Below are 27,606 nucleotides of genomic sequence, written 5' to 3' on the forward strand. Positions count from 1 at the left end.
TTAATCAGACACCAAACACAAAGAAAGGTGAGATGATGAGTCAGCAAAACTTTACTGAAATAAACACAGACGTGAAAGAAAGGCCACAGCAGGACGTCTAAAATCAACTTCAGATGCAGTTATTTCATGTCAGAGATGAGACTTAAACATCAAACTCAAAGATGTGACACCAGTCATCCTCTCTAACGGTTAATAACAAACTCTGACTTTCCTCCATTGAACTCTTTAGACAGACGATCAGCTCTAGAGTCAGACTAGTGAACAAAGAGTTAGAGGTCACTAGAGGTCACGGCTGCTGCGCTGTGTGGATTAGTTAAAGACAGTCAGGATTAATGTGAGCTCTCAGAGGTTTGCAGCTCTGCTCTGATACTAAAAAAGAAGAAAATACTGACAAAGACTGTCTAACAAAGATTCATTTATGACTATCACATCTGTTCTCTCCCACATCCCTGATCACAGAGGAGAATTCAGAGGGATTATCAGGGATTAATGATCCATTCTGGTCATTCAGATACTAAATTGACTCTTAAATCTGTGCATCCATACTCTGGTTCCAGAACTCTCCGTCTAACAGCCACTCATCATTTCTGTCTGTCTGCTGTCGACTGACCTCAGTGAAACCGCCGCGGCTCTCAGACCAGGTGGATGTTACAGACCTGACCTGGGTTTAGTCAAAGTCCTGGACTCAAAGGTGTCTAATGCCCAATGGCATTCTGGGAAAACTCTACAGCTCAAAGCAGGGGTGCCAAACTCAAGGCCCAGGGGCCAAATCTGGCCCGGGGTACAGTTATACCTGACCCGCCAGATCCTATCATATTTTTATTCTAACTGTCCCTCTGATCTGCAGATTTAAAAATGTAAAAATCTAACCTTGATGATTTAAAATATCCTTGTTCTGTCATAAAATAAGAAAAAGTTAAAATAATGAGATAAAAAGTCAGGAATGTGGGAAAACAGATTTCTGTTTTCATCCCACAGTTATCAGGAAAAGTTCTGGTTTTGACTTTTTATTTCACATTTTGACCTTTTCACTTCACATTTTTGACTTTTTATCTTATTTTTACCTTTACTGATCCTCAATTTTAAAATTCTAGGTAATATTTTGACCTTATAACTCACAATTTTATTTTTTTTTCTCACCTTTTGACCTTTTTAGCTCCTTACTTTATCTCATCATTTGGCCTTTTGTATCCTTAATTTTAAATTTTAGGTCATATTTAAACCTGTGAAACTCAAAATTATTATTTTTTCCTCAGGCTTTGACATTTTTAACCAATGATTTTAAAATTTATCTCATATTTTGAGATTTAAAACGTATGATTTCAAATTTTCATCTCACCTTAAACATCCTGATTTCAACTTTCTTTCTTACATATTTGCCTTTAAAAACATGATTCTGACTTTAAATGCCTTTTGAGCTCATAAGTTTGAATTTTTATCTCAGATTTTGAGCCTTTAAACTCACCGTCATCAGTGCTGAGGGGTTTTTCTCCCATAATTCATTGCTGTTGAAAATGAGGTTGACAGTTCATGGTTAAATGTGGACCCTGTTCGGCCCTCAGGTTGGACCCAGATTCAGAATTTGGCCTCTGCTGTGACTGAGTTTGACACCCCTGGATTAACGGTGAATGCCAAATAATTTGAGTATTAGCCACAGAGATACTTGAGATTGAATAACTGTTAGTTTAAACTAAAAATGTGTTTATTAAGTCAGAAAACTGGAGCTTAACAGCCTCACAGTCTGGTCTGTTCACTACGTCTTTAAACGTGTCAGCAGGCTGATATCTCACAAACGGTGTCTTCTACAGGAGCTTATCATGAAATTTAATAATAATAGTGATAAATAATAATTATAACTAATCAGTGGCTGTATTACCTAGAACAGTGGTTCTCAACTGGTGGGTCGGGACCCAAAAGTGGGTCGTGACACTCTTTCCAACGGGTCGTGAGTGTGTGCCAGGAAAAACAGTGAGGCAGGAATTCTCTCTACAGAAGCCCTACGTAGACATGGAGTACATTTATACCTGTAGTTTTGAGGTTTTGAGTAAATTTTAGTATTTGTTTCAAGCTTTCTGCTCATTTATCTCCTTTTCTTTGGATAACACTTCTGGTTTTTCCAAGATAACAAGGGAATTCTTCAGGAAATGACTTAAGCCCCGAACATACTGGAGCGTACTGCGAGTGAAGCAGAATGTCCGCAGTCATCGACCGCACCGCCGCGCAGTAGTTTCCTGTGAAATTTCTGTGAAATCCTACACTTCCCGCTATCCTTGTGCGTTGTTTACATTTTTCTGTCATGGCGTCTTATCCTGACGAAGCCTGCGGGCTTTGCAAAGCAATAAAATTAAGAGACGGCGGTATGTACGGCCATTAAACGCCACAAGAGACAAGGAAGGGGAGTATGCCATGTTGGTGGAGGACATGTGAAGTATTGACGTGGAAAAACATTTTCAGTACTTCCGAATGACACGTGAAAACTTTGATGATCTAGTTGGGCGCCTAGCCCCACTCCTCCACTCTGGGAGTCACCGCTCACCCGTCAACGCTGCACAGAGGAACAAAATGCAGGTCGGTGTCACATTTAATGTGGGTCGATGTGAAAATACATGCCGAGCATGTTTTGTGTGACACCAGTACGAGGAGCGGAGTCCGCGCGGTCTAAAATTTGAGCTTTGTGCGCAAGGGCCTTACGGACCTCCGCAGAGTTCGTTCCACGTACGTTCTGCCCGAGTATGTTTGGGCCTTAAGGCTGAATCCCATTCCTCCCCTTAACCCTCAATCTCAACCCTCAGTCTTAACTCGCCCTCTAAACCAAGAGTAAGGGCCATCTCTGACTTAGAAATGGGACACCCCTTAATAGCAGTTACCATTTCAGACTGTAGAGGGCAGTAATGTGCCAAAACTGCATAGTCTGTCCATTCAGAGGAAGAAGAAGGAGACGGCATGGTTACCGGCTTACAATGGTAAAAATAAAAGTAAATGTTACGCTACAAAAAGAAAAATAATCTCTAAAACAACATTAAACTAAGATGTTGGAGTGGTTTTTGTCATTTTTAGATCTCTATCAACAAAGAAATGTACATTTGTAGCTCGATTTCTTCCCCGCATTCACCGCCATCTTTGAGTGATAACCTCAGTACCAAGAGAGCTCCAGGAAACTCTCAGAACAGGGAGATAAAGCCTCACACTCACCCCTCAACTCTCAGGAGAACTGGGACAGCCCTCACACTTCACAGGAACGTGTGTTTTCTTGTGTAATGACGAGCTTTTAAACCGCTTTATTTTGACTTCTCTCTTCATTTTGTGTTTTTTTTTCTTTTAGGGTCCAAAAATGTATCAGATCAATCTGAGTGGTTGGACCTTTTTAAAAGTGGGGTCAGGATTTCTCTGTGGGTCCTGATGCCTAACCAGTTGAGAACCCCTGATCTAGAATATTCCTCTGCTCTCGTATAAATCTTAACGTTTAAATAAAGAGAATCTGTTTAATTCACTGAAGGTGGCCTTTACATCTACTACCATCGCTGGTCTGGATGAACGATGCACCAGCGTGTGTGAAATCCTCAGAGAAACCCATCCATGCTGCAGTTTTAGTGTTTACATTCATGGAAGTTCAGACTTGGAGACTTTTACCCATGATCCTTAGCAGTGTTGATCTCTCTGTGATTTTACCTGGGTGCTGCTGTTGTTCCTAAACTCTTCCACTCTCTAATATCACTGACAGCTGACTGTGGACTATCCAGCAGGGATGAAGGTCAAAGGTGTCATCATCCCAGAACCACGCTGGAGTCTCTGAGCTCTTCAGAACGACCCGTTTAGGATCACAGATGTCTGAGACTACATGGACAGGTGAGGATTTATACACCTGTGGGTCTGACTGGAACACCTGGATCCAATAATGAACAGGTGTGGCCAGATACTTTTGTCCATATTGCGTACTTAAAGTGGGCTCTTTCTCTTATGCAGTGGGCTCGTCTTGTCTCCAGGTGATGTGTGATGTTGCTGGTACTTTTTACCACCTCAGGTCTGGCGTTAGAGAGCTGAGGATTTGGGTAGGATTAGGACTGGGCCTATGTGAGCATGCAGCACTCAGCACTGGGCTGGCAGGTGGACTACAGCAGGTCTAGCTGTTACTGCAGACCCCTGTGATGGAGGTTGTTATCAGAACGTTGTCTAATGTGGAACTTTTCAGAAAACCAGAGAGGATTCAGTTTTCACCGAAGAGCTTTTCTCTTGGGTCTCAGGATTGTTCTCTTGTGCTCGTAGTAACTGAGTTTTCTCCTTTCTCCTTCTCAGAAAAGCTCGTCTCTGCTGCAGGGGTCTTCACTGGGCCATTTGGACCACGACTGCCTTCCAGGCTCTGTCTTTGTCAAAGTCCTGCAGCGTTCCACTGGCTGGCTGGAGAAAAACAGAGAGAATGTGGCAGAGTAAGAGCGACTCGTCTGAGGTCCTCACTGGTTATAATGACTTAACCCGTCAGAGCCCACACCCATTAGAGCCCAAACCCATCAATCAGAGCCCGCACCCATCAGAGCCCACACCCATCAGAGCCCAAACCCATTAGAGCCCAAACCCATCAATCAGAGCCCACACCCATCAATCAGAGCCCACACCCATCAATCAGAGCCCACACCCATCAATCAGAGCCCACACCTATTAGAGCCCACACCCATCAGAGCCCACACCCATCAGAGCCCAAACCCATTAGAGCCCAAACCCATCAATCAGAGCCCACACCCATCAATCAGAGCCCACACCCATCAATCAGAGCCCACACCCATCAATCAGAGCCCACACCTATTAGAGCCCACACCCATCAGAGCCCACACCCATCAGAGCCCAAACCCATTAGAGCCCAAACCCATCAATCAGAGCCCGCACCCATCAGAGCCCACACCCATCAGAGCCCAAACCCATTAGAGCCCAAACCCATCAATCAGAGCCCGCACCCATCAGAGCCCACACCCATCAGAGCCCAAACCCATTAGAGCCCAAACCCATCAATCAGAGCCCGCACCCATCAGAGCCCACACCCATCAGAGCCCACACCCATTAGAGCCCAAACCCATCAATCAGAGCCCGCACCCATCAGAGCCCACACCCATCAGAGCCCACACCCATTAGAGCCCAAACCCATCAATCAGAGCCCACACCCATCAATCAGAGCCCACACCCATCAATCAGAGCCCACACCCATCAATCAGAGCCCACACCTATTAGAGCCCACACCCATCAGAGCCCACACCCATCAGAGCCCAAACCCATTAGAGCCCAAACCCATCAATCAGAGCCCGCACCCATCAGAGCCCACACCCATCAGAGCCCACACCCATTAGAGCCCAAACCCATCAATCAGAGCCCACACCCATCAATCAGAGCCCACACCCATCAGAGCCCACACCCATCAGAGCCCAAACCCATTAGAGCCCAAACCCATCAGAGCCCACACCCATTAGAGCCCACACCCATCAGAGCCCACACCCATTAGAGCCCAAACCCATCAATCAGAGCCCACACCCATCAGAGCCCACACCCATCAGAGCCCAAACCCATTAGAGCCCAAACCCATCAGAGCCCACACCCATTAGAGCCCACACCCATTAGAGCCCACACCCATCAGAGCCCACACCCATTAGAGCCTACACCCGTTAGAGCCCACACCCATTAGAACCCACACCCATCAGAGCCCACACCCATTAGAGCCCACGCTTATTAGAGCCCACACCCATCAGAGCCCACACCCATCAGAGCCCACACCCTTTAAAGCCCACACCCATTAGGGCCCACATCCATCAAAGCCCACACCCATTAGAACCTACACCCATCAGAGCCCACACCCTTTAGAGTCCACACCCATCAGAGCCCACACCCTTTAAAGCCCACACCCATTAGGGCCCACATCCATCAAAGCCCAAACCCATTAGAACCTACACCCATTAGAGCCCACACCCATTAGAGCCCACACCCTTTAGAGTCCCACACCCATTAGAGCCCACACCCATTAGAGCCCACACCCTTTAGGGCCCACATCCATCAAAGCCCAAACCCATTAGAACCTACACCCATTAGAGCCCACACCCATCAGAGCCCACACCCATCAGAGCCCACACCCTTTAGAGTCCCACACCCATTAGAGCCCACACCCATTAGAGCCCACACCCTTTAGAGCCCACACCCTTTATAGCCCACACCCATCAGAGCCCCTACCCATCAGAGCCCACACCCATCAGAGCCCACACCCATCAGAGCCCACACCCTTTAGAGCCCACACCCATTTATCCTCACAGCAGAATGATGGCGGGGCATCACACAGACTCAGTAGACCATGTACAACACATTTCTTACTTAAAAAATTTCCCCTATGACAAGGATAGGAACTGTTACTTATATGTCACATTGGACTTTTGTGGTTAATTTATCATAATATATTAATGGAAAATACATTTACTTTTTAATCTTGATTGCAAAGGTGCCTAATTTTATCTCTTTATTTGTATTTATACAGCATTAGTCAAAAGCAATTCGATTTAACAGTAAAAATCATTTTCGGGTGCTTTATTTCGACAGAAAAAATGCTGAACGGGTCCTCCACAGTCATGATTCGTGTGCTGGATTAGCAAAAAAGCAGCTTTTTATCTGCTTTTCACCACTGTTTCTGTTCATTTATGCCACTTTTTCACGCTCTATGCCCATTTTATCCTCTTTGAATTCGCTTTTGAACTACATTTTCCTACTTCATCTAGCCAGATTGTGCAAGTTTTTTCCACTTTATACCCTTTTTAACAGCTTTTCACCATTTTCCAACCATTTTGGCACCATTTTTGCATTTCTGTAACTCATTTTTGCCACTTTTCCCATTTTTGTATTTTTTTTTTAATTCTGCAACTGTGTTTAACTTTAAGCCTTTTTTTTACCCACTTTGAACTCATTTTTGGCAGTTCTTGACCTGTCTTTACAAGTTTATCTGGCTCTTTTTTACCTGTTTATGCCTCTTTAACCCATTTTTATCTCTTTTAACTACTTTTCACTGTTTCCTTCACATTGTTTCCTCTTGTTGCATTTCTATAATGATTTTTTTTTTGCAATTTTAATCCCATTGTTGCTGCATTTGAACCCTTTTCACTGTTGCTTTCACAAGTTATGCCACTTTTTTCTACATCTATTACATTTTTTCCACTTCTAACTTATTCAACCAATCACATGACCCCATCAGAATGTTCAGTGTTTATCAATCAGGGACTTTAATAGTTTAAATCAAGATTAAAGCTCTGCAAGATCTCTTAGAGGACGTTTAAAGGTCATGTGACAACTGTGTAACAGTGGGGCCTCATCGGTTAAATCTGAGCTCTGCTGATGAACAGACAGGTATGATGATGGACAGACAAGTATGATGATGGACAGACAGGTATGATGGACAGACAAGTATGATGGACAGACAGGTATGATGATGGACAGACAGGTATGATGATGGACAGACAGGTATGATGGACAGACAGGTATGATGATGGACAGACAGGTATGATGAACAGACAGGTATGATGATGGACAGACAGGTATGATGATGGACAGACAGGTATGATGATGGACAGACAGGTATGATGATGGACAGAAAGGTATGATGATGGACAGACAGGTATGATGATGGACAGACAGGTATGATGGACAGACAGGTATGATGATGGACAGACAAGTATGATGATGGACAGACAGGTATGATGGACAGACAGGTATGATGATGGACAGACAGGTATGATGATGGACAGACAGGTATGATGGACAGACAGGTATGATGATGGACAGACAGGTATGATGAACAGACAGGTATGATGATGGACAGACAGGTATGATGATGGACAGACAGGTATGATGATGGACAGACAGGTATGATGATGGACAGACAGGTATGATGATGGACAGACAGGTATGATGATGGACAGACAGGTATGATGATGGACAGACAGGTATGATGATGGACAGACAGGTATGATGGACAGACAGGTATGATGGACAGACAGGTATGATGAACAGACAGGTATGATGAACAGACAGGTATGATGGACAGACAGGTATGATGATGGACAGACAGGTATGATGATGGACAGACAGGTATGATGGACAGACAGGTATGATGGACAGACAGGTATGATGGACAGACAGGTATGATGATGGACAGACAGGTATGATGATGGACAGACAGGTATGATGAACAGACAGGTATGATGATGGACGGACAGGTATGATGAACAGACAGGTATGATGGACAGACAGGTATGATGATGGACAGACAGGTATGATGATGGACAGACAGGTATGATGAACAGACAGGTATGATGATGGACAGACAGGTATGATGAACAGACAGGTATGATGGACAGACAGGTATGATGGACAGACAAGTATGATGGACAGACAGGTATGATGATGGACAGACAGGTATGATGATGGACAGACAGGTATGATGATGGACAGACAAGTATGATGATGGACAGACAAGTATGATGGACAGACAGGTATGATGATGGACAGACAAGTATGATGATGGACAGACAGGTATGATGATGGACAGACAAGTATGATGATGGACAGACAAGTATGATGGACAGACAGGTATGATGATGGACAGACAGGTATGATGATGGACAGACAGGTATGATGATGGACAGAAAGGTATGATGATGGACAGACAGGTATGATGATGGACAGACAGGTATGATGATGGACAGAAAGGTATGATGATGGACAGACAGGTATGATGGACAGACAGGTATGATGGACAGACAGGTATGATGATGGACAGACAGGTATGATGGACAGACAGGTATGATGATGGACAGACAAGTATGATGATGGACAGACAGGTATGATGGACAGACAAGTATGATGGACAGACAGGTATGATGATGGACAGACAGGTATGATGATGGACAGACAGGTATGATGGACAGACAGGTATGATGATGGACAGACAGGTATGATGAACAGACAGGTATGATGATGGACAGACAGGTATGATGATGGACAGACAGGTATGATGATGGACAGACAGGTATGATGATGGACAGACAGGTATGATGATGGACAGACAGGTATGATGATGGACAGACAGGTATGATGGACAGACAGGTATGATGATGGACAGACAGGTATGATGATGGACAGACAGGTATGATGGACAGACAGGTATGATGATGGACAGACAGGTATGATGATGGACAGACAGGTATGATGGACAGACAGGTATGATGATGGACAGACAGGTATGATGAACAGACAGGTATGATGATGGACAGACAGGTATGATGATGGACAGACAGGTATGATGATGGACAGACAGGTATGATGATGGACAGAAAGGTATGATGATGGACAGACAGGTATGATGATGGACAGACAGGTATGATGATGGACAGACAGGTATGATGGACAGACAGGTATGATGATGGACAGACAGGTATGATGGACAGACAGGTATGATGATGAACAGACAGGTATGATGATGGACAGACAGGTATGATGATGGACAGACAGGTATGATGATGGACAGACAGGTATGATGGACAGACAGGTATGATGATGGACAGACAAGTATGATGATGGACAGACAGGTATGATGGACAGACAGGTATGATGGACAGACAGGTATGATGAACAGACAGGTATGATGAACAGACAGGTATGATGGACAGACAGGTATGATGAACAGACAGGTATGATGAACAGACAGGTATGATGGACAGACAGGTATGATGGACAGACAGGTATGATGGACAGACAGGTATGATGAACAGACAGGTATGATGAACAGACAGGTATGATGAACAGACAGGTATGATGGACAGACAGGTATGATGATGGACAGACAGGTATGATGGACAGACAGGTATGATGGACAGACAGGTATGATGGACAGACAGGTATGATGATGGACAGACAGGTATGATGATGGACAGACAGGTATGATGAACAGACAGGTATGATGGACAGACAGGTATGATGATGGACAGACAGGTATGATGATGGACAGACAGGTATGATGAACAGACAGGTATGATGATGGACAGACAGGTATGATGAACAGACAGGTATGATGGACAGACAGGTATGATGAACAGACAGGTATGATGGACAGACAGGTATGATGAACAGACAGGTATGATGGACAGACAGGTATGATGATGGACAGACAGGTATGATGGACAGACAAGTATGATGGACAGACAGGTATGATGATGGACAGACAAGTATGATGATGGACAGACAGGTATGATGGACAGACAGGTATGATGGACAGACAGGTATGATGATGGACAGACAGGTATGATGGACAGACAGGTATGATGATGGACAGACAGGTATGATGGAGAGACAGGTATGATGATGGACAGACAGGTATGATGAACAGACAGGTATGATGATGGACAGACAGGTATGATGATGGACAGACAGGTATGATGATGGACAGACAGGTATGATGGACAGACAGGTATGATGATGGACAGACAAGTATGATGATGGACAGACAGGTATGATGGACAGACAGGTATGATGGACAGACAGGTATGATGAACAGACAGGTATGATGAACAGACAGGTATGATGGACAGACAGGTATGATGATGGACAGACAGGTATGATGATGGACAGACAGGTATGATGGACAGACAGGTATGATGGACAGACAGGTATGATGATGGACAGACAGGTATGATGGACAGACAGGTATGATGATGGACAGACAGGTATGATGATGGACAGACAGGTATGATGATGGACAGACAGGTATGATGGACAGACAGGTATGATGATGGACAGACAGGTATGATGATGGACAGATAGGTATGATGGACGGACAGGTATGATGATGGACAGACAGGTATGATGGACAGACAGGTATGATGATGGACAGACAGGTATGATGGACAGACAGGTATGATGAACAGACAGGTATGATGGACAGACAGGTATGATGATGGACAGACAGGTATGATGGACAGACAGGTATGATGAACAGACAGGTATGATGAACAGACAGGTATGATGGACAGACAGGTATGATGATGGACAGACAGGTATGATGATGGACAGACAGGTATGATGGACAGACAGGTATGATGGACAGACAGGTATGATGATGGACAGACAGGTATGATGATGGACAGACAGGTATGATGAACAGACAGGTATGATGATGGACAGACAGGTATGATGATGGACAGACAGGTATGATGATGGACAGACAGGTATGATGAACAGACAGGTATGATGATGGACAGACAGGTATGATGATGGACAGACAGGTATGATGGACAGACAGGTATGATGGACAGACAGGTATGATGGACAGACAGGTGCATGCTCTCCGTCTGTCTTACCTCGCAGTAATTGGTCTGTGCATGCACGCCGTCCTCGCTCTCTGATGTCGCCACGCGGAGTCGGCTCTTGTAGGAGGCACAGTGCACCACGGTGGCTGAGGTCAGAATCGCCTGCACCAGCAGCAGCACCATCAGGATCAGCAGCAGGATGTCGTAGGACTGCTGTAACCAGGCCAGAACCACACCATTAAGGAGAGATTCCTCAGGGTCAGCCTCGGAGCGTTTCCCTCTGCAGCTGAATTTTCCCGCCATTACACTCACCTTGGCTGTCGGCACTTCATTCAGGAAGATGTCAATGAAGCTGATCACGCTGCAGGACAGGAAGCCCGAGGCGGAGAAGAGCAGCGGAGACGTCACGCTGCTAATGGCGATGAGCACCTCCACCTGAGAGACCAAGATGAGACAGGAAGTCAGAGACAGAGCGCAGGAAGTTTGGTGACCCAGATACGCCTGACAGCTTAGAGACATTTAGTAACGAGGAGCATGCTAGAACGTTCTAGAACGTTCTTATTCATCATTCCTTTGTCTTTTCCGTACTGTGTATTCCCCTCGTCCACTAAAGTTGTAGAGAAATAGAACATGTTTACCAAAACCAACAGGGGGCGCTAGAGCTGTTAATGAGTACAGTTATAACAACCGGCCTCCGTGTTTGCTCTCCTATTTTTAATCCTCGGTCATTTTTGTCCATTTTTATCAACTTTTTTCTAAAATTTGTGATCTTTTTGTCAGTTTTACAGCTGGTGGCGTGACTTTTTGCAGAAACTTTTCTTTCTAGTTAAATTTTTGAAATCCAACATGTTTGCTCTTACATGTCATTTATACCCTGTTAATGCATTTACTACCCTCTGGGTAAAAATGGACACGTACAAAAAACTGCCATTAAATCAGCATACATCAATATTTTTTTCTACCTTTTTTTTCATAAATCACTTTAACAACTTCAGACCTGCTCAAAACTACCAAACCTTCAATCATTCTCAGAATTTTAACCCTTTTAATCCCAGTTTGATTATTTGAACTACTTCATTTTTTCTGCAAAAAACACAAAAAGTGAATTATTTTCCATATACAGTTCTAAACAAATGTATCAGAACACCTGTCATACCTGTCTCAGAGACCATCCAGCATCATGAAGTGCTTTAATGCGGACTCTTTCATTTTCAGTCAGCTCTCCACGTCTTACCATTTTGAACAGGAATGAGGAATTTCAAACTGAATTCACCCAAATTTGAGCCAGCTCACTGGGCTTCTCTGAGAAGTCAGAAATGAATCAAGCATAACATTCAACCACTAAAACTCATTTTTCTGTTCAGGAATGACAGTAAATAACTATAATTTGACATATTCATCAGAAATATTAATGTGCTTCACTATTTTTTCAGGGGTTTTTTGTAAATCAGTGAATTCGAAATTTCATGGATAACAATAATAATTCTATTTTATCATTAAAAATATCATTTGGGTTAAAGAGCTTCTACATATTGGTGTATTAACCATTACAGAAACATTAAAAATGATCTTGGTAGTTACCAGTGCTGTTAATTTAGGGCAGCTGTGTCAGAAACCTGACTTTGGTTAGAGTTAGGGTGGTCTGATAAATTAGTTAAGCTCTGTATTTAATAGTAGAAAGGTGGTGCTTTGGGGGGGATAAGAATCTTGGATGGGTCAAAGATTAGCAACAAAATTGATTTGATAGCATTTGTATTTCTCATGTAGTTCCAGCTTTAACATGAGGGCAGCCTTTGGACACCTTTGAGGCAAAAGTGTACACGTACAAAAAAACTGCCAATGAATTGAATGCTAATCTTTGACCTCCAAGACTCTTATCACTCCCAAAGCCCCATCTTTCTACTATTTATTATATGGAAAATAATTCACTCTTTGTTTTTTGTTTTTTTTTTGCAGTAAAAAATGAAATAGTTCAAACAATCAAACTGGGATTAAAAGGGTTAAAATTCTGAGAATGATTGAATGTTTGGTAGTTTTGAGCAGGTCTGAAGTTGTTGAAGAGATTTATGAATAAAAGTAGAAAAAATATTGATGTATGCTGATTTAATGGTAGATTTTTGTAAATCTGAGGAGGGTTGACCTGAAGGGTAACTGACTTCCTGTTTGGCTCTTATAGGTAGATCCATGACTACGGAAAAAAGAACTTGTTATGGAAATGAGTGAACAGTAAAAAAGTAAAAGTTTGCTGGCAGAGATCTGTATAAAAAAATGAAAGGATCCATTCGTTTTGAAGAAAAAAAGGTTGAAATGTTTGAGTCGTAAATTAGTGAGAGCCCTGGGTGTGCCCCGCCTCTCACCCAATGACTGATGGGATAGGCTCCAGCCCGAACACGACCCCTGAACGGGACAAGCAGAGTAGATACTGGATTACTGAAGCTCATGAGAAACCAAATACAGGAGAGTTGAGTTTAAAAAACGTTTAAATTTGAAGGTTATAAGGTCAGAATTATGAAGAAAGAATCTGGATCTGCTTCATCCCAGCCGAAAATGTGAATGAGGTACAGCAACAGAACGGCTGCTTCCTGTTACAGATGAGCCATCATTATAGAAGTCTTTGGTGTAACAGCCAACGTTTCCATGGCAACAATAAACCACTCATGCCTGTTATGGCATCTCCATCCTGGCAGCCATAAGAGAAGACTTCCTGTTACACAACTCCAAAAATGAAGTTTTCTGAGATTGAAAGCTGCTGAGGTGATGTAAGAACCAGACTAGATAAATAGAACAGTCGTCTTTTATTGTGGATGTTTCCTCTCAACGCCTCGTACCGACACACATTTAAGAGTCTAACTCCAAAAGTGTGATTTTAACTCGGGGTCAAGTGGTCATCACTGTTAGCCCAACTCTGGAGAGTCATGAGTTCTAAGCTCCGCCCACTGCCTTTTCAAACCCTGGGGGATGTGTGGGTGGAGTTTTCCCATGATGCCCATGGTGATCACTGTGAGGATTCCTTTCTCATTTCCTGTAGAGCGTTGTTGTTTTAGCTGTTTAGATGTTTTAGCACCATGAGCGAGGTTGTTACTGAGTTAGTACGCTCTAACGGTACGATTATAACGACACCAGACTTTCCAGAGAGGTGAGAACTGTCACATAGATAGATGTACCACAGATATGAAGGGAAAAGACAAAGATGTCACTGATACTGTAGGACTGCTGGCATGGTGCAATTAATCATGATTAACTACATAAATGATGATTAATTGTGATTACAGATGTAATAGTTAAAGAACAGACATGCATTACTCTGCTTCTGTGACTCTCATGTATAAAGACACATTTTCATCTCATCTAAATGTAAAGTCTGGTTAGCAGAGTGTCTGCTGACTCCCAGTCATTGATCGCTGAGTCAGAGAAAAGCTTTGCTATTTATTCATGAGAAATTCTGTATCTAAAACTAACAGGTGACGTTAAAGGACCAGAGTTGTGTTAAAAACTCTAATGTGAAATAAAATAACGCTGAGAGTTAAACGTCAGCTCTATCAGAGTTCAAATATCCACCTTTATAGAGCAGATTTAACTCAGAACCTGTCAGACTTAGTTAAACCGGGGTTATGTAACACCAGCCTGTACTTACCAGAAACTTGTTGGGGTATTCTGACACCACGTGACTGGCGATGGCGCTGGGGAAACACTGCAGGGAAAAAAGGCTGAGAGAGTTAGAGAACACTAAAACTATCATCACTGAGAGCTGCACTGACTGATGAGAGCTGTCCACCTTCATCCTCTCCACAGACACCATGACCCTGTTAGGACTGAACCAGCCCAGAGACTGGACAGAGGTTAGAAAACATCCATCCATCATCCAACCATCCATCCAACCATCCAACCATCCATCCAACCATCCAACCATCCATCCAACCATCCAACATCCAACCATCCATCCATCCATCCATCCATCCATCCATCCATCCAACCATCCATCCATCCATCCAAGCATCCATCCAACCATCCAACCATCCATCCATCCATCCAACCATCCATCCAACCATCCATCCATCCATCCATCCATCCATCCATCCATCCAACCATCCATCCAACATCCAACCATCCATCCATCCAACCATCCATCCAACCATCCATCCAACCATCCAACCATCCATCCAACCATCCAACCATCCATCCAACCATCCATCCAACATCCAACCATCCATCCATCCAACCATCCATCCAACCATCCATCCAACCATCCAACCATCCATCCAACCATCCAACCATCCATCCATCCATCCAACCATCCAACCATCCAACCATCCATCCAACATCCAACCATCCATCCATCCATCCATCCATCCATCCAACCATCCATCCAACATCCAACCGTCCATCCAACCATCCATCCAACCATCCATCCAACCATCCATCCATCCATCCATCCATCCATCCAACCATCCATCCAACCATCCATCCAACCATCCAACCAACATCCAACCGTCCATCCAACCATCCAACCATCCATCCACCCATCCATCCATCCATCCGTCCAACCATCCAACCATCCAACCATCCATCCAACCATCCAACCTTCCATCCATCCATCCATCCATCCAACAATCCAACCATCCATCCAACCATCCAACCTTCCAACCATCCAACCATCCATCCATCCATCCAACCTTCCATCCATCCATCCATCCAACCATCCAACCATCCATCCAACCATCCAACCTTCCATCCATCCATCCATCCATCCATCCATCCATCCAACCTTCCATCCATCCATCCATCCATCCATCCATCCAACCATCCAACCATCCATCCAACCATCCAACCATCCATCCAACCATCCATCCATCCATCCAACCTTCCAACCATCCATCCAACCATCCAACCTTCCATCCATCCATCATCCATCCAACCATCCAACCATCCAGCCAACCATCCATCCAACCATCCATCCAACCATCCAACCTTCCATCCATCCATCCATCCATCCATGGGATTCCTAACAGAGTAATTCAGTGTTTCCTGAAGTGTAGGCCAGAGCCCCCCAGTGGGCTCCAGAGGTACTGCAGTTGGGCCATAATAAAATTATTGATTATTGAATACCTCATTTGACCCGTTGGAACCATCTTTCCTCTGTCTAGAGCCTACAATAGCCAATGAGAGCCTGGGCTGAAGGAAAGTCCCCACCTCCCTTGTGATGTCACACACCTCAGCCATATAAGGACTGGCATGCTGCTGGTAACATGAAAATAGTAAAATGTTTGAAGAATGTCTCTAATAAAGTAAATACTAGTGAGGACTGACATGGAAACAGTTTTATCTCTACTATAACACCTGCTTATTATTTCTCAGCTTAATATTTAAACAGACGTGTCAAAAATACACTATGAATGATGTAATTCTTCATTTCTCTTCCAATAATACTGACTGTGATTCTGGACTTTAGAGAGGACTCCTCTAGTGTCCCCTTTCCATAGAGACCAGGATGAAGACTCTGTTGAAGCATTTAGGAGTGGCAGCCTTTTTATTGCAGGTATATGACCATGGTTAGCCTGGACTTTCCCTCCTAAAAACAGCTGATACATCCTCCTTCTCTGGTCTATTGTTCTCATCTTTAAACCTGAACTAGCTAAAGCTTCATGCTTTAGTCCACTTTAGTTTTCCAGCTAATCCTCCCAGCTACAGTCGTCTACAGCCTCTGAAACATTCATGACTCAGTACCAGCAGCAGCCAGTCTGACAGGGGGCAGGGCTGGCTTTCTCAGAGAGGATACCTCCATGGACCGCTCTTATCAATCTAGCGTCATAATAAAGATGAAATTCTGTCTCACAGCAACGAGAATCCAGAAGAATGTGACGGACAGGTAGGGGCCAGGCAGCAGGGCGTCCATGTTGAGGGCAATGATCCCTCCAAAGACAGCAGAAATCCCCACGATCACCTCGATCACCTGTGAGTAAGAGCCTTTAATGATCCGTTCACATCAGAGAGTAACATGGACAGAGGTCAGAGCCACCTACAGAGTAAGCTTTGAGGAGACGAGTGGGGAACACAGCCGGGGTGATGACCACGGGTCTGTCGTAGGCGTGCTGCTGAAGGATGGACGGAGAGATTAGAGGAAGGAGAGGAAGGACATCAGTCCAGGGAATGAGAGGGAACTGTCACACGGACAGACCTTCCTGTGGCAGCAGCAGTCCTCTGCAGAGCGGGCGGACAGGATGACGGTGCTCGCCATCAGCACCTCCAGCAGAATCATCAGGATGAGGTTAAAGTTGATCTGAGAGCAGACCAGAGCACATGTCAGAGCAGAAGGAGACATTTTATTCTGAAGGATAAGCTGACGCTAAAGGGTTAAAGGATTTACGTTGACAGCAGACGGGTTCAGGACCAGTTTACAGCCGAACCACACCAGGCAGGTCGTGGTCACCGCGAACGTGGACACGTAGAGCACCTGGAAATCTGACACCTGAAAACAGAGATGCACTGATGTCAGAAAGACAGATTTAAAGACAGAAATGAGCCGTTAGCCGGAGCGATCAGGGGTTACTCACCGCCACGTGTCTGTTCTTGGCGATGGCAAAACTCGCCAACGCTGCAGGAAGGCCCTGAGGAGGAGTTCACATGTGCTTCAATAACATCCCAGTTAATCGCTGATTAATCACATTTAATCTCATGTTAAACCCCGAGGACCAACCCGGAGCTCTGAGAGCAGCTCAGCGTCTACCTCAGCGTTCCAGTCACCTGGTTGACCTGACATGTTTCAGCGCTACATCACGGCCGTTTTCTTTTTCCAGACTAAGAAAGACTCACCTTCAAGGCCAGTGATGACTCTAGACTATCACTGATAAACACATCATTATAAACACACTCACCTTCAAGGCCAGTGATGACTCTAGACTATCACTGATACACACATCATTATAAACACACTCACCTTCAAGGCCAGTGATGACTCTAGACTATCACTGATACACACATCATTATAAACACACTCACCTTCAAGGCCAGTGATGACTCTAGACTATCACTGATAAACACATCATTATAAACACAGCTGTGGGAGCTTTATCAGAGTGATAGTAAAGGAGTACAGTCAGGGTAAAGATAAGGCCACCAACGTTAGAATGATAAAGTTCTACCCAAGAAAACTAACAGCTCCATCCTCATGCTTTTACTTTGAAATTTTTTGAAATTTAACCCATTCCCTTTCCACCACTTTTTTTCTGCCTGTTTTTTTCCACTTCGTTTCTTTTGCGGGTTTATATCAATTTCCATCCCATTTCGCTAAATTTCCACCTATTCTTGCCACTTTTGAATCCCTTTTACCACTTGATATGACCATTTTTGCCATTTTTTTTCTATTTTTTCCCATTTCTAACCCATTTCTGCCACTTCTAAAATCTTATTTCACCACCTTCCACACCATTTCTTGCCATTATTAACCCATTTTAGCTGTTTTGAACATATTTTAATTCTGTTTTTAACTAAAGGATTGACGTTTTTAAAAGGGCTGCTTCTACACAAATGAATTAAATGTCTGTCTTTAATAAGAGTGGTTATAATTCAGATTAAATATAAAATACCACAGCTTTACTTCACAAAGGACCAGGATTTTGCTGGCCCCCAGTTTGGCTGGGCCCTGGGGGTCCCTGGTCACTGACACCTTTATTTTGGGGGTCGTGGGCTGAAAAGGTTGAGAACCGCTGTTCTAAAGAACAAAAGAACCTTCCAGTAGAAAGTTATATTTTCTCAAACACAGGAAAAAAGAACTTGCAACAGATCACTAAAGTTTAGATAAAGTTTAATCCATGCAGTAATCATAGTCTGTATCATGATAGGGCAGGGGCTTTCAAAGTGTGGTAGTGAGCCCCCCCTAAGAAGGAGTTATTCATTCAGTGGACCCCCACCCACATAAAAAACTAAACTACAACATTTCAAACATTTATGTCTAATGTTTAAACATTTTTAACATTCATATATTTTGGTTTACAAATGTCCTTAAACATCTGCCTTTCCCTCTTATTCAGTTATAATGACATTATTTTAGGGCTGTCAAAGTTAACGTGTTAATATCACGTTAACTCAAATTACTTTTAACACCGCTAAATTTTTTGTCACACGATTAACGCATGTGCGTTCTGTATGACCCTCGACCCATCCCGTAGTTTGCCAGACTAGGAAGCGGCGCCGTCGTGATGCGGTACAAGCGAGCAGAAATGGATAAAGAACAGAGACTTCTGAATGACAGGTTCAGCTTTCAGATCATGTCAGATAAGACTGAAGTTATTTTCTCCTACGTGTCTCCCACGCGTGTGTGTGTGTGTGTGCATGTGTGTGTGTGTATGTGTGTGTGCTAATTAGGCGCAGCCCGGTGGCAAGATGTCGAAAAAAATTAAACTGGATATAAGAGACTTCTTTAGAAGTCAAAGTGTAAGTTACTCAGAGGAACACATTACACCACAAACTCCTCCTCATCATCAGAAACTCAGACTCTCTCCCCTCCTATTATTATTATTATGATTATTATTATTATTATTTATTATTATTATTATCATTATTATGTATTATTATTATTATTATTATCATTATTATTATTATTATTATTATTATTATTATTATTGTTAGTAGTAGTAGTAGTAATAGTATTACTTGTATATTTTTTTTAATATTCTATGATGAACGTATGTATTGCAATTTACATGTTCATATTATGTAATTGTTTTATTCTTGTAAAGTGTCTTTGAGTTTTATTGAAAGAGCTGACAAATAAAATATTATTATTATTATTATTATTATTATTATTATTATTGCTGTAGAGCCTCAACAACACAGAGATTTTAAAAAAGCGTATATTTAAAGCCAAAGAGATACACTTTTTGATTTTTTTTTTCATGTATTATTTGTGTTTTGAAAGGCAGCCACTGTTTAAAAACACTAACAATGAAAGTTTGTGGGGAAAATAAAATAAAACCTTGGATTACAATGTGATTTTATACATCCATATTGTTTGTGAATAAATTAGACATAATAATTGAGAAACTGAGTTTTTTCTTCAGACTATACCATCAAAATCAATGATTGTTGCATCCCTAATTGTCCCACTGTTCATATGTCAGCCAGCAATATATTTTTGTCAGGTGACAGATAATAGAAATCCAGAAGAAGATACAGGAGGAGGTAGAGGAGGAGAGACTGGAGGAGGTAGAGGAGGAGAGACTGGAGGAGGTAGAGGAGGAGAGACTGGAGGAGGTAGAGGAGGAGAGACTGGAGGAGGTAGAGGAGGAGAGGCTGGAGGAGATGGAGGAGGAGAGACTGGAGGAGGTAGAGGAGGAGAGACTGGAGGAGGTAGAGGAGGAGAGACTGGAGGAGGTAGAGGAGGAGAGACTGGAGGAGGTAGAGGAGGAGAGGCTGGAGGAGGTAGAGGAGGAGAGACTGGAGGAGGTAGAGGAGGAGAGACTGGAGGAGGTAGAGGAGGAGAGGCTGGAGGAGGTAGAGGAGGAGATGGAGGAGGTAGAGGAGGAGAGACTGGAGGAGGTAGAGGAGGAGAGGCTGGAGGAGGTAGAGGAGGAGAGACTGGAGGAGGTAGAGGAGGTGAGACTGGAGGAGGTAGAGGAGGAGAGACTGGAGGAGGAGGTAGAGGAGGAGAGACTGGAGGAGGTAGAGGAGGAGAGACTGGAGGAGGAAGAGGAGGAGAGGCTGGAGGAGGTAGAGGAGGAGATGGAGGAGGAGGTAGAGGAGGAGATGGAGGAGGAGGTAGAGGAGCTGAGACTGGAGGAGGTAGAGGAGGAGAGACTGGAGGAGGTAGAGGAGGAGATGGAGGAGGAGGTAGAGGAGGTGAGACTGGAGGAGGTAGAGGAGGAGAGGCTGGAGGAGGTAGAGGAGGAGAGACTGGAGGAGGTAGAGGAGGTGAGACTGGAGGAGGTAGAGGAGGAGAGACTGGAGGAGGAGGTAGAGGAGGAGAGGCTGGAGGAGGTAGAGGAGGAGATGGAGGAGGAGGTAGAGGAGGTGAGACTGGAGGAGGTAGAGGAGGAGAGACTGGAGGAGGAAGAGGAGGAGAGGCTGGAGGAGGTAGAGGAGGAGATGGAGGAGGAGGTAGAGGAGGAGAGACTGGAGGAGGTAGAGGAGGAGAGACTGGAGGAGGTAGAGGAGGAGATGGAGGAGGAGGTAGAGGAGGAGAGACTGGAGGAGATGGAGGAGGAGAGACTGGAGGAGGAAGAGGAGGAGAGGCTGGAGGAGGAAGAGGAGGAGAGGCTGGAGGAGGTAGAGGAGGAGAGACTGGAGGAGGAGGTAGAGGAGGAGAGACTGGAGGAGGTAGAGGAGGAGAGACTGGAGGAGGTAGAGGAGGAGATGGAGGAGGAGGTAGAGGAGGAGAGACTGGAGGAGATGGAGGAGGAGAGACTGGAGGAGGAAGAGGAGGAGAGGCTGGAGGAGGAAGAGGAGGAGAGGCTGGAGGAGGTAGAGGAGGAGAGACTGGAGGAGATGGAGGAGGAGAGACTGGAGGAGATGGAGGCTGGAGGCTCACAGGTGAGGTTGAAAGAATAAAGATATGTTAGTCATGAGACTGAGCATTGTGACAAACGTTAGAGTGATGATAATCTTATTTTTATAACTTATTATAGCTTATTTTTACTCAAAAATTAGGTATAATTTTATGTAAATGAGGTCTATTGACCATACCCCCCGTACTCAAACCAGTTGTGCCCCCCCCACCTCTGAAATCAAAATTTCATCCATGGTGAATGAGCTCTGTAGAGTATCAGAATAGAAGCTGAAAGCATTATTAGACTGTGGCTCTCCTTTATTTAGGAAGAAAAAATGGTTTTAGATTAAATCTGTAGCTCTTCTATGATCTGAAGAATGAAGAGATGGTTCAGTCCTCTTACTACACCTTCAAAGTTCTCAGTCATTTCTTACTGTCAGCATTTATTTTACATTTGGACTACATTTTTTAGTTTGAAAGTAAAAATCTGATAAATAATAGCAGACAGTTTTAAGTAATGACTTGCTGTTTGTCTTGAGCAGGGCAGATGTGTCCACCTTACTCACATCAGAACAGTGAAACACCATTAGATGTGTCTGTGCCTTACTGCTGAGCTCTCAGCAGAGACTTGACTTCTTTATGTCCATGTGTGATGATGAGATCTGTTGTTCTGTGTTCAGCTGCTGAGAACAGAGGAGGTAACTTCTAGAAGTCTAAAGTTTGACTCTACATTGTGGTATTATTCAGTAATGTTACATTAAGGTCAGTATCTCCATCTGTTGGTCTTGAGTTTACCATGTTATGCTCTCAGCAGATTGTTGCAGCGTTCAGTATCTCTGAGCTCAGACTAGAGAATGTTCTGGACTTTATCTGTTGTTGTTTTGGGTTGTTGAACAAACATTTGAATAAAGAAAGCATTTTTGTCCACTTGTGTTGATAAGGGGATTTAAATCTTGAGAAATGGTACTGTAAGGCACATTTAGAATAGACAAAAAAGTGCAATTAATTTGTGATTAATCATGAGTTAACTATGGAATTTGTGAGATTAATTGCGATTAAAAATTTTAATCTATTGACAGCCCTACATCATATATATTCTTTTTCAAATTTCTTTTTGGCCATTTTACAAATTCTTTTTGCCACTTTTCCTGAATTTTCCAATTTTATCCCATTTTTTGCCCTTTTTCACCTTTTGCCCATCTAAGCTACCTTTCATCATTAAATATCCTGTTTTTCCCAATGTTTGTCTCTTCTTTTTGCCAATTTTTGCCACTTTTTGCCCATTTAAACTACCTTTTGCCATTAAATACCACTTGTTTCTTCTTTTTTTTGCCCATATTTGTCACTCTTGACTGCCTTTTGCCCATCTAAGTCACTTCCCACTCATTTCTGACCATTTTCCCACTTTTCCTCCCTATTTTCAGCCTTTTTCACCCATTTTTTGCTGCTTTTTGACCATCTTGCCACCTTAAACCTATTTTTATTGCTACTTCAGGCTGTTGTTGCCACTTTTCACCTCTTAGATTGTGGCTCAAAGGTATTTTTCAACTATTTGTCTCGTTGGTTGAGTAACACTGCTCTATAGCATAGTCCCTATAGTAACTATACGGCTATCCATTTAGCTCCATGCACAGCAGAGGTTAGCAAAGCAAATCATCTTTTTTTAGGTTTATGGTTCCACGCCTCCCCTGAAGCTCTGTGGCGCCCCCCAGGGGAGGCCCGCCTCACACTTTGAAAACCGCTGTATTAGGGTATAGTCTTATAAAAAGTCACTCACTGATCCTGCAGCACAGCGAAGGTAATCCATGGCGACAGGAAACACATTCCCCAGGTAGAGAGAGAACCCAGAGGTGATGAGGAGGCTGCCCTGAGGACACAGACACACACACACACAACACACACACACACAACACACACACAACACACACACACCCACACACACAATTATAAATGTTTTAAGATGATTATATTTTAAAGGAAATAGGTTTTCCCTGTTTGTCTCCAGTGTAAAGCACAACGTTATTTTTCACCACCATATGATGGCAGAGAATGAACGAGACAACACTGACCTTTTGAGGCTCTCTGATTGGTCTGCTGACCCACCAATCAAAGAGCTGCTTTTCTTAACCATTGCGTGGCTACTTCCTGTTAGATAATCCTCTGGCCCGGGCCAAGTCTACTGAGCACATGGCGGCGGAATGGTGACCTTAATTTGATGGCTCCATCATGGCTGAAAGGCTGTGGAGGTGTGTTTGGGAGCGTTTCTCATCCTAAACTGAAGGTTCTGTGGACGACTGATCTGACGGTCCACCATCAGCCATCAGAAACACTGACGTATGCTTGGAAGGAACCTGACAGTAGGGGATGTTTTCATGTTAGGGAGCTTTAACACTAGTGAACACTGCTGCTCTGTAACTTCAGCTCAGTGTTCACATCAATTTAAAAAGTGAACGTCAGTCCAGGTAGTGGTGCACACCTGCTGCTTCACATGATTGGTCCATAATGAACCTGACCAACAGGACCTTTTAACCAATCACCTTCTGAGTTTTGTTTTTAGAGGATCTGCCCCTGCCAAACCCTGTCTGCAGGGTGTTGACTAGGAGGATGTGAAATGTTTCCCATGATTCCATGGTTATGTGAAACAGCCTACCTGGTTAAAGAAGTCTTTCTCAGTGATAAAAACATAACCCTTATACTTTAACGTGTGTTTGGCCTGAGTTAGCTCTGGTATTATCTGAATAAACGATATCTTTATCAGGTCTATAAGTTCCTCCTCTCACCCCGATGAGGACGCTGTAGAGCCAGGCCCTGCAGCTGAAGCACGGGTGTTTCAGAGGCTCAGGCTGGGCCAGCTGCAGGTCACTGGCTCTAACATCCACCGTGTAGCTGTCCCGCTCCGGCCTGTACCGCTCGCCTCTGTCCGCCCTCCGCTCTCCCCCTCGTTCCCCACGGCGTCCCAGCGACCCGTTACCCCGCTCCAGCGTTGGCATGTGGCTGTACGTGAACTCATCTCGGGCTGAGAGCTCGTCACACTGCATCCCTGACCCAGCCAGAGAAGAGCAACACAGTCAAACACTCAGAATTAGAGATACACCATTATTGTCAGACTGAAAAATATCAGGATTGTTCCCAGTCACTCTGATGATCACTCAACAGTCACAGAGTCACTCTGATGACCACTCAACAGTCACAGAGTGACTGTGATGATCACTCAACAGTGAAACAGTCACTCTGATGACCACTCAACAGTCACAGAGTCACTCTTATGATCACTCAACAATCACAGTCACTCTTATGATCACTCAACAGTCACAGAGTCACTCTGATGATCACTCAACAGTCACAGAGTCACTCTGATGACCACTCAGCAGTCACAGAGTCACTCTGATGACCACTCAACAGTCACAGAGTCACTCTGATGACCACTCAACAGTCACAGAGTGACTGTGATGATCACTCAACAGTGAAACAGTCACTCTGATGACCACTCAACAGTCACAGAGTCACTCTTATGATCACTCAACAATCACAGAGTCACTCTTATGATCACTCAACAGTCACAGAGTCACTCTGATGATCACTCAACAGTCACAGAGTCACTCTGATGATCACTCAACAGTCACAGAGTCACTCTGATGACCACTCAGCAGTCACAGAGTCACTCTTATGATCACTCAACAGTCACAGAGTCACTCTGATGATCACTCAACAGTCACAGAGTGACTGTGATGATCACTCAACAGTGAAACAGTCACTCTGATGATCACTCAGCAGTCACAGAGTCACTCTGATGACCACTCAACAGTCACAGAGTCACTCTTATGATCACTCAACAGTCACAGAGTCACTCTGATGATCACTCAACAGTCACAGAGTCACTCTGATGACCACTCAACAGTCACAGAATCACTCTGATGATCACTCAACAGTCACAGAGTCACTGTGATGGTCACTCAACAGTGAAACAGTCACTCTGATGACCACTCAACAATCACAGTCACTGTGATGATCACTCAGCAGTCACAGAGTCACTCTGATGACCACTTAACAGTCACAGAGTCACTGTGATGACCACTCAACAATCACAGAGTCACTCTGATGACCACTCAACAGTCACAGAGTCACTCTGATAATCACTTAACAATCACAGAGTCACTATGATAATCACTTAACAGTCACAGAGTTACTCCGATTACCACTCAACAGTCACAGAGTCACTCTGATGACCACTCAACAGTCACAGAGTCACTCTGATAATCACTTAAAATCACTCCTGTAATTTAGTCCTTTTTGCACTTATACCCTTTTTGACCTTTTGTTTTGTGTCTTTCTTATGTTTTTATTGATGTTTTTATTGCACTTTCACCACCTCTCTACTCAGCATTGTGCTATTTCACATTACCCTGTTTATGTTTTTATTACCAGTTGAAACTTTTCTGTCTTTACACTACAACCATTCTTAGCTTTCCTTCTTTTTGTTCAGCCTTGGTCATATATAAATGCCGTTACTGTCATTGTCTAAAACAATATTTGAACCATCTGTTCATGGTGTTTATTTTTATATATAGGCATACATATATACTGTAAATGTTGTTTTAAACGTGTTTTTCTTCATATATTTGTGTTTTCAGTTGTGATCTTTCTAGTCTTTGTCAGATTTCTGCTCTGTGCTCTCTATAAAGCCAGGCAGCCTCTCATTAATCTGCCAGGATAAAAAGTGAATGTGGCTAACATTACCAAGCCTCCTTGTAGTTTGGTCTACACTGCTGATGTTCTTATTGGCTGACAGCAGTTATATAATCACATTCCAGCACACAGTGCTTCTCTCAGCAGAGGATTACCCACCGGTGATCGGATCAATGTCTAGAACCATTGATTATCATCTACTGATCATGCACTTCCAATGAAAACTGTCTAACAATGATCAGATCCCAGTCAACCACAGCAGACAGCTTCTACAGTCTGATGTGTTTGCTGCAGGTTTCCTCCAAGTCTAACTGAGTAGAGGAAAAAGAAAAGTTAACTGCTCATCTGAAGAAAGCCCCGTATTCCTTTTCTCCCTCCATGCTCACCTGTCGTTGAGCTTCTCACAAAGATTCCCAAAATGTTCTCCAAGACCAAGTTTGCTCCAAGAAGTGGGATGAAATCGGCACATGGAGTCCGGCTTGTTTGTGCCTGCAGCTCTTCTGGCTCCCCTCTGCCCCCCCTCTGCCCCCCCCCCTCACACCCCCCCTCTACCCCCCCCCCCTTTACACTGTTTCTCTGAAAAGTTTTTCTGGAGTCCTTCAAAGCGTGGAGCTCGAACACATGGCTCTTGTGCTGCCAGAGGGAGAGCGCCTGTGCATGACAAAAAGGGGAGGACGGAGGGGCTGGAGCTGGGGGCCAACTCTCCCCAACCCTCCCCTCACCCCCCACCCACGGCTCTGAACAAAGGACACACAGTGACACGCTAAGTTACATGTTCAGGAATTCCACTTCATGGGAGCAGAGAGCTCAGTAGAGGAAGACGGCTCTGCAGAGCTGTAGAGAAGAGGACACAGAGACATTTCCAGACCCTGACATCTTCATCATCTTCATCATCATCATCATCTTCATCTTCATCATCATCATCATCATCATCATCGTCATCTTAGACTCTCTGAGTCTCCTCCTGTCAGCCTTTAATCGTCTACATGGGTGTGAACTTCAGGAACCATTAAACACAGACCAGCGCTACATTGTTCCTGTGTGGCGGTAACCATGGAGACTCCCTAACAACTGCTGTCCCCCTGTCCCTCGCCATGCTCCGCCCATCACACACAAACACAG

General features: G+C 44.0%; 1 protein-coding gene across 2 annotated transcripts; it reads right to left on the minus strand.

Moving 5' to 3' along the window:
- Positions 1-39: 39 nt before the first annotated feature.
- mlc1 (modulator of VRAC current 1) lies at positions 40-26,983 on the minus strand. 2 transcript variants are annotated; one of them, XM_041796347.1, is made up of 12 exons: positions 26,871-26,983; positions 24,579-24,838; positions 23,576-23,665; positions 17,870-17,923; positions 17,683-17,784; positions 17,494-17,595; positions 17,339-17,407; positions 17,152-17,268; positions 14,953-15,009; positions 11,631-11,753; positions 11,370-11,531; positions 40-4,395 (listed from the first exon to the last, which is right to left on the minus strand). In XM_041796347.1, the coding sequence occupies exons 2-12, from the start codon at positions 24,834-24,836 to the stop codon at positions 4,321-4,323; spliced, it is 1,209 nt and encodes a 402-aa protein (XP_041652281.1). In that variant the 5' UTR covers positions 24,837-24,838; positions 26,871-26,983; the 3' UTR covers positions 40-4,320. The 2 variants fall into 2 exon arrangements, with proteins under 2 accessions (XP_041652281.1, XP_041652279.1); XM_041796345.1 differs by having other exon boundaries at positions 17,339-17,410.
- Between the last annotated feature and the right edge of the window lie 623 nt (positions 26,984-27,606).

This window comes from Cheilinus undulatus, linkage group 9 (genome assembly GCF_018320785.1).
Source record: "Cheilinus undulatus linkage group 9, ASM1832078v1, whole genome shotgun sequence".
Taxonomy (NCBI): Eukaryota; Metazoa; Chordata; class Actinopteri; order Labriformes; family Labridae; genus Cheilinus; species Cheilinus undulatus.